Source organism: Oryctolagus cuniculus, chromosome 5, assembly GCF_964237555.1.
Source record: "Oryctolagus cuniculus chromosome 5, mOryCun1.1, whole genome shotgun sequence".
Classification (NCBI taxonomy): domain Eukaryota; kingdom Metazoa; phylum Chordata; class Mammalia; order Lagomorpha; family Leporidae; genus Oryctolagus; species Oryctolagus cuniculus.
The window spans coordinates 83,640,853-83,653,319 of record NC_091436.1 but is presented as its reverse complement, the minus strand read 5'-3'; the positions used below and the strand labels follow the sequence as shown (position 1 = coordinate 83,653,319).

The window sequence follows — 12,467 nt, the reverse complement described above, 5'->3', positions numbered from 1 at the left end:
CAAGAGAGAGAGAGATCTTCTAGATATAGAGACTAGAAACAGGACTTCTTAGCTGGAATAAGTTTAAAATCAATGGCACAACTTAAAAAGGAGAGAATTAAGGAAATACAAATGGAATCCTTGTAAGTATTATGAAATACTACGATTTAGAAGGGGGAGAAGTGTTGGGGGCCAAGTTATTCTATTTCAACAATAACAATAACAAAACACATTTTCTTCTATAAGCTGGAGGGGAAAACCCTCTCATTACACACAGAATTACAATTTAAATGAAGGTTACAAACGAATTAATACAAATGTCAGGGCACAAATGAGATAAAGGAAGAAATCAATACATCAACACCTGCACTGTCTAATACACATGTGGCCACTGAGTATTAGAAAGGTGAAGTCCAAGATGTGCTGAAATGTAAAATACCCATTAGATTTTAAATAGCTAGTATAAAGCTAGGAACTGTTTTATGTTGAATAAATATTGAAAATGTTTTGATAGTGGGATAAATGAATATATTATTAAAATTATGTCATTAGCTTCTATTTTTCCTAATATCGTTACTGCACAATTTCAAAGCACATAAAAGAAGGGTACTTCAAAAAGTTCACGGACAGACTAAATTAAAAACTAAGTTCATTTTGTTGCAAAAAAAATTATGCAACCCAATCAGTTTTTCATAACACATATTTTCCATAAACTTTTGGAAGACCCTTTATACTACTTAACAAAGATATAAACAATACTTACTCGTGTCATCATAAAAATAGATATTGAATATTCATTTCATTTTATATTATAGGTAAATTATAATGGAAATGAAGATGGAAAAAGAGGCTATATGGTGGTGAGGAAATCAGAGGACTCACTCTATTCTTCAGTTTACAAATTCAAAGGTAGTGTAGAAAACAGAAAACCAGGCCCAGCTTTGTGGCACATCAGGTTAAGTTGCCACCTGAGACACCAGCATCCCAGATGTGTGCCAGTTCAAGTCCCAGCTGCTCCACTTCTGATCCAGCTCCCTGATAATGTGCCTGAGAGAGTAGGGGAAGATGGCTCAAGTACTTGGGCCCCTGCCACTCATGTGAGAGACCCAGAAGTTCTTGGCTCCTGGTTTGGCCTGGCCCAGCCCTGGAAACCACAGCCATTTGGGGAGTGAAGTAGCAGACAGATGGAAGATCTCTCTCTCTCTCTCCCTTTCTCTCTCTCTCTCCCCCCCCAACCATTGCAGGTGGTGGCCTGCTACTCCACAGTTCTGGCCCCAATAAACCTAAATTTTGAGGGATAAGGTTAGTGAAGACAGAATATAGCACATGATGGCATGGACGCCCATGAAATACAACCATTTCCAATGGAGTGAGTAGTTCTCACATTTGAATATGCATCAAAATCACATGGAGAACTTGTTATAACACAAACTGGACCGCATTCTCAGAGTTTCTAATCAATAGGTCTGGGACTATTTGTTCCTACAACCACTCCCTAGATGGTGCCTATCCCACAGGCAATGCTTGTCTATTTCACTGACTACCACAACTGGGAGGAGGAGCATCACTGGCCAACTAGTGATAAGAGACCAAGGATGCTGCCAAACATTCTACATGCACAAAACCACTCCTTCAGTGAACAGTTATCTGACCCAACACATCATCAGTGCTAAGGATAAGAAACTCTGCTATTGAGTAAAACAACTTACTCCAAAAATATCATCTGACACTTAAGTTGGTAAAAGCTCTTCAGTGCATTTCAGAAATTCAACATGGACAGTCGATGTTGTGGCGCAACAGATAAAGCCACCTCTTGTGACACCAGCAGCCCTTATGAGTGCCAGTTTGAGTCCCAGCTGCTCTACTTCTGATCCAGCTCCTTGCTAATGTGCCTGGGAAAGCAGTAGAAGATGGTCCAAATACTTGGACCCCTGCCATCCACTGGGAGACCCAGATGGAATTCCAAGCTCCTGGCTCTGGCCTAGCCCAGCCCTAGCTGTTGCAGCCATTTGGGGAGTAAAAGAATGGATGGAAAATCTCTCTAACTCTGCCTTTCAAACAAATAAATAAATCTTGGAAAAGGAGAAGAAAAAAGAAAGAAATTCAACATGGAATTAATATTCAAAAATTCTATTTTTCTTCAACTCTTTTACTCACCTATGGCAAAATGAAATTCTAGAGAGATTAATATTTAAAAGTACAATAGTTACAAAAGGATATATTCAATGTTATTGGTAGATTGTTAATAAAACCATAACTTAGCATTCATTTGCAAGAATTAAAAGAAAAAATATTAAAAAATTAATTTCCTTGAAAAGTAATGACCAACAATGCTTATTTCTTAGTATTATATGTTTATACATACATGAAATCTTTTCTTAGTGAGCAATTTGTTTAAGGAAAAGTAGTGATACAACAGTAATAATTTGTAAGTAAATAAGTCTGGAAAAGATAGACTTTATATACACACATATATGTGCATTAGTGTGAACATGTGCACACAGACACTAATAAACTTACCCCGATAGGCTGAAATATAAGTCCATCCATTTCATGACTGACTTCTTTGGCAAAATTTCCTTCAAGTAGCTGTAAATAAAAACAGAGGCACTTGTGAGAAATATAATACTTTATATAAAAACTTCTTAATACATATGGCATAAGAACTGAAATAGGGGAAAGAGGTGGATCCAGAGGAATCTAGGTTAATATATTGGGACACATGAAAAAATACCACATGAAGACTTCTATTCCATGTTATATCCTGGACATTCCAAACTACAATAACCAAAAGAATGGGTATAGTTCTAAAAACATCTTCTATACAAATGTTCATTGATCATTCCACTGGAACATCAGTGCAAACATTTAGACAAGTTCTTTAAATGGCATTTAAAAATTATTTTGAAAGGTATAGAAAGATCTTTAATACACCTATCTTTACAAAGAATATTTTTTATTTTTGTTTTGAAATTATTTTGGTTTTTAAAATTTTTTGTTAACATATAATATACATTTTTATGGAGACCATGCAGTATTTCAACACATGTATACAATACAAATTAATGAAACCGGACAATTAGTTCTTCCATTTCCTTACCATTTCTTTGTTTTTGGTGCCTCTCTTCCAGCTCTTTACACAGTTTATAATACATTACTGTGAACTATAATAACCTCACTGGGTTGTGGAACACCAAAACTTATTAGTTCTGACTGCATTTTGGTACCTGTTATCAACTTCCCTATTTGCCCCAGTTATACCATGGGTGTCTTCCAAACATCTTTATGTTAAAGGATTAATTCCTAGGGTTTCAGGTTAATAGATTAAGGCTAGAGCTTGAAGACTGGAAAGATTGCAGGGTAAAATCCCTCTGATCTAATCACTGTGGCTTTATGAAGAAAGTCCATGTACAGGGCAGATGATGAACATGCTCCTGGTCTTTCCACTTCAAGGCTTGCTATGTGATCCTCCTTTCACATACTTTCTGCTATCATCAAACGCCAAAACATCGGGCCCAATGAGCTTGGGATTGTGACCCTCCAAAATAAACTTCCTCCCCTCCTTCCTAAGTTCCTTACTGTCTATTCCTTACTGTCTATTGTGTAAAACTGTTCCAGTGATGAAAAGATAATCAACATATCCTTCCCATACCTTCCCAGCCTCTAGTAATCATCATTATAAATGCGGACTGACTATATCTTTCTGGTTTAATTCACTTAACATAATGATCTCCAGTTCTATTCATCTTGCTGCCAAATGTCAGGAATTCACACAGTTTTAAAACTGAGTAATATTTCATTGGTATACACCACATTTTCTTTATCATTCAACCATTAATGGACACCTAGGTTGATCCTACGTATTGACTAATAGGAACAGTGATGCAATGGACAAAGGAGTGCAGGTATCTCTCTCATTTCTTTCTGCTATATGCCCAAAGTGAAACAAATGGATCAAATGGTCAATTTATTTTTAGATGTATGAAGAACCTCTATACCTCATAATGGCTGTATTTCATCCAACAGTGTATGAGGGTTCCCTTTTCTCTATATTTTTGACTTTTTGTTAATGATCATTCTACCTCAAGTGAGATGACATCTCATTGTGGTTTTACTTTGCATTTCCATAGTTGAGAGTGATACTGATCATTTTAAAAAGTATTTGTTGGGGCCAGCACTATGTCCTCACCAGTAAATCTGCCACCTGCAGTGACAGCATCCCAAATGGGTGCCATTTTGAGTCCTGGCTGCTCCACTTCTGATCCAGCTCCCAACTAATGTGGCTGGGAAAGTAGCAGAAGATGGTCCAAGTACTTGGGCATCTGCACCCACATGGGAGACCCAGAATAAGTTCCAGAAAGAGAAGGACAGACAGAGAGAAGGAGACCTTCCACTTGCTAGTTTACTCCCCAGATGGCTACAATGGCCAAGGGTGGCCAGGATGAAGCCAGGAGCTTCATCCAAGTCTTTCCCATGGGTGGCAGGGCCCAGACACCTGGGCCATCTTCTGCTGATTTCCCAGGTCATTAACAGGGAGCTGGATCAAAAGTGGAGCAGCCAGGACATGAACCAGTGTTCCTATGGAATGCTGACATCACAGGCAGCAGCTTTGTCCACTATTCCACAATGTCACTGATGGAAAAAATATTTTTAAACGCACAGCTAAGCCGGTATAAAATTTAGAGGCCAAACACAAAATGAAGGTAGAGAAACTGTGAAAAGTAATAAATAAAGGGAATAAAAAAATAAAGATATAGGGCTGGCATTGTGACGCAATGGGTAAAGTCACCACCTGCAACCCATATAGATGCCTGTTTGTGTCCCAACTGCTCCATCTCCAACACAGCTCCCTGCTAATGCCCTGGGAAAAGCAGCGAAAGATGACCCAAGTGTTTGAGCCCCTTCACCCACGTGGGAGACCTGGATGAAGCTCCTGGCCCCGGGCTTCAGCCTGACCTGGCCCTAGCCGTTGCAACCATCTGGAGAGTAAGCAGCTAATGGAAGATTTCTCTCTGTCTCTGCCTCTCCCTCAGTAACTCTTTAAAATAAATAAATATTTTTTTTTAAATACAGATATACAGGGGTCAGTCCTATGGCATAGAGGATAAAGCCACTGGCTGCAGTGTCAGCATCTCATATGGGCACCAGTTTGAGTCTTAGCTGCTCTACTTCCAATCTAGCTCTCAACTATGGCCTGGGAAATCAGCAGAAATTGGCCCAAGTCCCTGGGCCCCTGCACCTATGTGGGAGACCCAGAAGAAGTTCCTGGCTCCTGGTTTTGAATAGATGCAGCTCTGGCCGTTGCAGTCATTTGGGGAGTGAATCATACAACGGAAGACTTCTCTAACTGTCTCTCTGTCTCTGACTCTCTGTAACTGCTTTTCAAATAAATAATAAAATAAAAAAATAAAGATATACAAAAAGGAGATAGCAAAGAAATGTGCTTGGAGACAAGAATGTGCAATGACTAAGTAGCTCAAACAAGGGGATAATAGTCTCCAGCCCTCACCCCCCCTCAAAAAAAAGTATTTTCCAAAACTTTTCAGAGAATTTTTTAATATTTTTTTCTTTTTCATGCAGAAAATTTCCTTGCAAAGATGCACACTATAAAAAGCAATGTACCCGGGCCAGCAATGTGGCATAGTGGGTAAAAGCCGCCACCCACAGTGCCGGCACCCCACATGGGCACCATCCCAGCTACTCCACTTCCCATCCAGCTCTCTGCTATGGCCTAGGAAAGCAGTAGAAGATGGCCCAAGTCCTTAGGCCTCTGCACCCATGTGGGAGACCCGGAAGAAGCTCCTGGCTCCTGGCTTCAGATCCACACAGCTCCAGCTATTGTGGTTATCTGGGAAGTGAATCAGCAGATAGAAGACCTCTCTCTCTCTCTGGCTCTGCCCCTCTGTAACTCTGACTTTCAAATAAATAAATAAATTTTTTTTAAAAAGTACCATCTTTTCAATACCATCGCTACTAAAAAGCAGAGTTACAGGCATAATATCTCATTATTCTGATAAAGTAGTTGTTGATTGTTTATTTGGGAGGGTTTTTTTGAGAAGCAGAGAGATAGAGAAAGAGAGACAACTGCTACCAGGGATGTGGTGAAAATGAAACTCTGATACACTACTGATGCAGGACAAGTGAGTGTAGCAGCTAGGGAATACAGAGGTCCCTCTATTATATGATCTGGCTATCCCACTTTGGGTATATAACTGAGGGAAGTAAGAGCAGCACATAAAAGAGACTCTTGCTCTACTACGTTCACTGCAGCACTATTCAAAATAGCCAATACCTAGAGCTAAGCTAGGGGTCCACTAATGGATGAATGGATACAGAAAATGTGGTACATATCTAATACAATGGTGTGATTAGCCACTATCCCTGGCAATCTTTTTTGAAACACAGTTCTACTGAAATTACTCAAGAGGTTTTTAAAACACTTCTAACAAATAATTTAGAAACATTTAACTTCCAAACTTTGGAGAAAACTCAAGGTATGTTATGTAGCAAACTATCCTAAACTATGACATATTCCTTTTTCACATTATAATTTTATTGATTATTTCCCCTCTAGGTAAATTATAAGCTAGTTGGGTGAAATGTAAAACAGTAGACCTAATACATCAAATCATTTTTAGTAAAGCATGATAGTTTTTCATAAGATTTTACTTCCAAATGAAATGTCCTACAAAAAGCAAGTAACTTTCCATAGACCAAAGACTGGAAGAACTGAGGAAAGTTATACTACCAGATGACTGACTGAATTGGTATTTAAATGTTCTAATTGGAAACCAAATAATTACAAATACATACTAAAGAAAGATAATTCAAAAAGGCTTAAAACTAGAAACATGAGAAACAAAATAGAAACCATAAAGTTACAAAGCATAGGAGTCTTTTTAGAAATAAGCAAAATGATCAGACTATCTTAAGACTACAGTGAAGAAGAAAATGAAAGTGTAATGTTATTAGAAATATAAGTTAGCATTATCAATTCATTATTATTTAGAAAATATGCCAAGGAAAGCTAAATAAAGAATAAAAAGAATATCTCTATCATTCAGTCTTGATCTAGTCTACTCACAAGAGCTATTTTCCAAGTAGATATTACCATGTCTCCTCAACTGATTGCCTGAGTATGCTCAATATAGTAATTTCTACCTGCTGACCTCTTTTATGTGCTTTCATAACTCCCCTAAGGTTTAGTTTTAACAATCCCCCTCCCCAAAAATAGAATTTTGCACTCAGGCAGATATTAGTCTTTATCAGTTTTTAGTCCCAAAATCTAACTTTTGTTCAGGTTAAGTATATTCACTACTTCTGTGCCCTACATAATCTATAAATAATCACTCCACAAAAGCCATTCTTCTCACTCAATACAGGTCAACATCATTCTGGCAGGGTCTAACATGAAGGTCCCAAACTCAAATGCCTGTAGGTGCCAGCTCACAAATCTCAACTGGACTAGAAATATGACAATAGGCTCTAGTGACTGGACAGGACATCCTCACCTAAAAGTACACAAGGGCAGATGCTTGGCCTAGCAGCTAAGGCACTGGTTGGGAAACCAGCATTCCATACTGCAGTGTGTGTGCGTTTTTGTTCACACTGCGATCTGGATTCTAGCTTCCTGCTAAAATGCACCCAGGGAGGCAGCAGTACTCAAGTATTTGGGTCACTGTCAGTGGTGGATATCTGGGGAATGCAATTTAAAAAGGAAGCAAGCAAGCCAGGCAGGCAGGTGGACAGGTGGAGCATCAAAGAGACAGGAAGAGAAAGAGAGAGATCAATCTTCCCTCTGCTGGTTCATTCCCTAAATGGCCACAACAGCCAGGTCCAGGCCAGGCCAAAGCCATGATCAAGGAACTCCATCCTGGTCTACCATAAGGGTGGCAGAGGCCCAAGTACTTGGGCCATCTTTCGCTGCCTTCCCAGGTACATCAGGGAGCTGGATCAGAAGCAAAGCACTTGGAACTCATCAGTGCTCCAATATGGGATGCTGACATTTCAAGCAGTGGCCTAAGCCACTGAGCCAACAACACTGGCTCCTCAAGTAATTTTTTAAAATTTTTTAAGAAATAATTTTTTAAAAATGCATCCAACCTTAGTGTTTTTACTAAAGATAGGTCTGGCAGTTGAACTCTGAAATTGTGAAATATTCTGCCTAATAGGAGTACCTCTGCCTGGCGGGTTTGGCCACTGAAAAGTCTGTGACAATGTGATTTAGGATGGGGGTTTGGGAATATTTTTTACTAATTCTAACCTCCAGAGAAACATAGAATGAATGAACTGCCTAAACTCCTAGGAAGGGATGAAGACTAAAGGCCAAACATGCAAGCAGCTTATAACCACAGCCCAGAAGACGACACCAAAGGGTTGGGTGAGCTTTCCTGGTTGGCAATACCTCTGAGTATCCTCAGCTATTACAGTTAAGAGGCAATGTGGGGGCCGGCAATGTGGCATGGTATGTTAAGCATCTGCCTGTGGCACCAGCATCTCATATAGGTGCCCATTCAAGTCCCGGCTGCTCCACTTCTGATCCAGCTCCCTGCTGATGGCCTGGGAAAGCAGTAGAAGATGGCCCAAGTCTTTGGACCCCTCCACCCACATGGGAAAACTGGAAGAAGCTCCTGGATCCTGGCTTTGTATCGGCCCAGATCCAACCATTGTGGCCTTTTGGGGGAGTGAACCAGTAGATGGATGACCTCTCTCTCTCTCTCTCTCTCACTGTCTCTAACTCTACCTGTCAAATAAATAAATAAAATCTTTTTAAAAAGTTTAAAAAATTAAAAAAAAAAAAAAGAGGCAACTTTACCCATGACTCCGGCAGGAAAAAACAACCAGAAACTTCAATGTTTTGGTTCCTCCCAGATGTGGTCCCATGTATCTCTCCTTTGGCCGGTTTTAATTTGCATCCTTTCCATTATAATAAAATTGCAATCTTAAGTAGAACACTTCCCCACAATCTGTGAGTCATTCTAGTAGATTATCATTCATACCTGAGGGAGTTATCGGGGATCCCAGAATTTGTAGCCAGCAGCTCAGAAATGAAGGTGGTTCTAGGGACTCCCAAGCTTGAGGCTGCTGTCTGAAGTGAGGACAGTCTTTATGGGGACTACACAGTTGGCCTACACCTAATCCAATTTCGTTTCTGTCATTGAATTTCACTAGATGATAAAATTTAGGCTGTCCTCAAAGTTATGCCCATCAACAGGAAAGCTTATGGCTTCCCCAATGGGCCCGTATTGCCAAGAGGCTGTTCAGGAAGTGGCAGACTGCAGACCCATGCCACAGTTGCCCTCTTAGCTAATGAGGGCAGTGGCCCAGTTAGCCACCACAGATGAGCCCTTTCGCTTAGTAGTAACAGACACTGAGTATCTCCGGATGAGGACAACCCACACTGGGATACCAAATGCCATGTAGTTGTAAAAGAAACATGTTTTGCAGCCAAAAAAGTAACAGGAAAATAAAAGTGAGATTTCCAAGATATAAACTTTTCTTTCCACAACATAAAAGGCATATAACACTTCCTCATTTCAAACTAGGACACAGTGTGAAATCCTATTAAAAAAAAAGACCTAAGATTTTTACCTAGAAGGTGGTATAAAACATTTCACAAACAAAATAGCAAAGTATGTATGCCTCCATTGCAGTGCTTTTATTTCCTGTACTTAAAGTTAAGTATTTAGCAAAAATTTAATGCAATAAGTCAGCTATACAGTTCACTGAAATTTTAAATAACATGTTTAAAAATACTTGCTTTCAGGACAGACGCTGTGGCACAGTGGTTCAAACCAGCGCTTGCAACAACAGCATTCCATGTCAGAGCTCCCTGCTGATGTGCTTGGAAAGGCAGCAGCAGATGACCCAAGGCCTTTTGTTCCTGCCACCCACTTGGGAGACCTAGATGGAGCTCCTGGCTTCTGGCTTCAGCCTGGCCCAGTCCTGGCCATTGAAGCCATTTGGGGAGTGAATCAGTAGATGGAAGATTGATTCTCTGTCTGTCTGTCTCTCTCTCTCTCTCTCCACCCCCCATTCTATCACTTTGCCTTTCAAATAAATAAATTTTTTAAAATAACATTTGCTTTCATTAATTGTACTGTCATGAGATTGCTATGTCCAAGTTTCAGTTGTTATTAGCTCTCTTCCCTACATCTGTATGGACATTTTCTCCCAGAAGGGCCTCTTCCCATTGAGTCACATTGTTGTTCTCATGGGTGGTACATAAGTATATACAGAAGATGTGAGCATCCATTGCACTCAGCACCCTTAGGCTAAGAAAAGGAATCCCAAGGACATGCAAAAAAAAAAAAAAAAAAAAAAAAAAGGCAAAGTAGAAGAATATGGAAAGAAATGAAAAGCTTTTTAAATGAGGAGAAAGGATAAAACTAGTAGAAGAAAGCCATAACATCTGATGTAGTATTTGACATAAACTAGTTAGGCTTCAGAGATAACATAAGGCAAAGTATGTTTTAGGTATTCAAAAGGCAATGCACCAGTAACAATGTCATTCTAGATTTATCACTCTCTTGTTCTTAACAGTATAAAAGTATGAGTCATTCACGCTTCTACTTGAAATTATCATTCAAAAACATTTTTATGAGCCTCCTAAAATCAGTAATAAAATCTATTCTAACTATGTCTAGATAAAACACTGACTTACAGTACACCCAAATTTACAAAAGGTGACCTACGTTTGAGTATGTGAATACATAAATTTCAATGTTGTATTTGTCTGGATGTACTCAGTCTAGAAGGAAGGGAGTAGGATGGGTGCAGGTAGCACACAGGTCAGGGGAGAATCTCATTATTTCCAAACAATAACAAGGAGATTTAAAAATATTCACCTATAAATCTCAAATGGAACTTTGAACTCAAATCTTAAAATCTAGCCAGTGGCTAAAACCAGTACTGAAGCACTCCCCACCCTCCCCCCACAGAAAGACAGGGGTGGCACCCTGGGCATTCTAGAACAGAAGTAGCAAACAGCTCTGGTCTAATAGACCTAAAAGGAATCAAACATATTAATGACTGTCTTTAAAAGAAGAAAAGGCAAAAAAGGAGGAGGAGGAGGGGGAGGAGAAGGAGGAAGAGAAAAATGAAATAAAAAAGGAAAACAAAGACAAAGAGACAAACACACCTCTTTTCTTCAGATAGCAAACAGCAAGGTATACAGTATTCTGAACCTCCTCATAGCATACAACTGGACTAAGCAAACACAGCTATCCTACCTCATATATATCATATAGGACAAAAAGCTACATTCTTGGATCTTTTACAATTTGGTCAGAATTTCTGGTCACCCAATCAAAAATAAGGGGCAGTTATATATACACTTAACATATTACATCTCTTCTCAAACTAAGCAGTAAGCTTAGCCCTATATCCTTCAGGTACTATTTCAAATTCTGAACGTAAACAACAATTAATTTATGCCACCCCTTACCACCTCCCTTACCACCTAAATCTATTTCCTGTCACTTTTACATCATTCTATCTGTACAGATGTTGGATGATGCAACATTTAACAGTTTAATTTCTTTTACCAATATGTAATTTCTATGAGTTAGGTATCATGTATAATTGTTCCTAAGTATTCTTCAATTATCTAACATAGCCAGGTAAAATACCATTTTTTAAAAGTCAGAGGATTGTGAACATAATCTTAAGAAATCAGGTTAAACCAGGAGCATAATTTAACTTGAGTCAGCCTAAACATGAATGCTCATTTACTCATAAAATAAGGCTATGGAATAAGTTACTAATTCATTATAAGAGAGAAAATGCAGTTTAAGAAGTTTTGTCATTGTGCTACAGAAACAATAATCAACAGAGGAAAAATAATTTTGGTATAATACATATTGAAAGTAATTGTAATAAGATAATCTCACCCTGAAGTCAATAATAAATACGATTTTTTTTAAATTTAATAATTATTTCTTTCTACATAGAACTATACTTAGATCTCCAAACCCATTTATGTAGCCATTACATTTCTTTTTCTTTCTCAGATTCTTAGTGACTAGAAAAAATGTAGACTTCTGTTAAAATGGTTAAAACTGTATATACATCAGTTTCAATAAAGATAATAACATTATTCCATTAACATCTTCTATCAATTTCATCATTTCTTCTAGCACATAATTCAATAAACATAGCAAATTATTAGAAGAGTCTAAATCTTAAATGCAGTTACTACAACACTGACGAGAATCAGAAGTAAAACAAATTATTTTATACCAAGAATAGTGTTTTTTGTAACCTTTTAAGAATACCCAAAATTACATAACTTGTTTTATATTTCTTAGAAGGAGGTAATATAAGGGACTTCTTACCATCTCAAATGAACTACAGGAAAGAGGACATTAAGAAGGAGGTTTCAAAAAAAATAAAGCAGCAGCTTTCAAATACTAACAGTTTATTATACTAACAGACAGCAATAAAGAAGACAAGGTAGAGCTCATGGATTAAAGTATGAAGAATTTAAG

At 38.4% G+C, this 12,467-nt stretch overlaps 1 protein-coding gene across 1 annotated transcript in view; it reads right to left on the bottom strand.

Annotated features, from left to right (window-relative positions):
* RNGTT (RNA guanylyltransferase and 5'-phosphatase) overlaps nucleotides 1-12,467 on the bottom strand; it is a 323,382-nt gene that overhangs the window by 165,006 nt on the left and 145,909 nt on the right. The window contains exon 12 of the mRNA XM_002714574.5: nucleotides 2,500-2,568. Coding sequence (XP_002714620.1) covers nucleotides 2,500-2,568 — 69 coding nt within the window. The remainder of the gene's footprint in view (nucleotides 1-2,499; nucleotides 2,569-12,467) is intronic.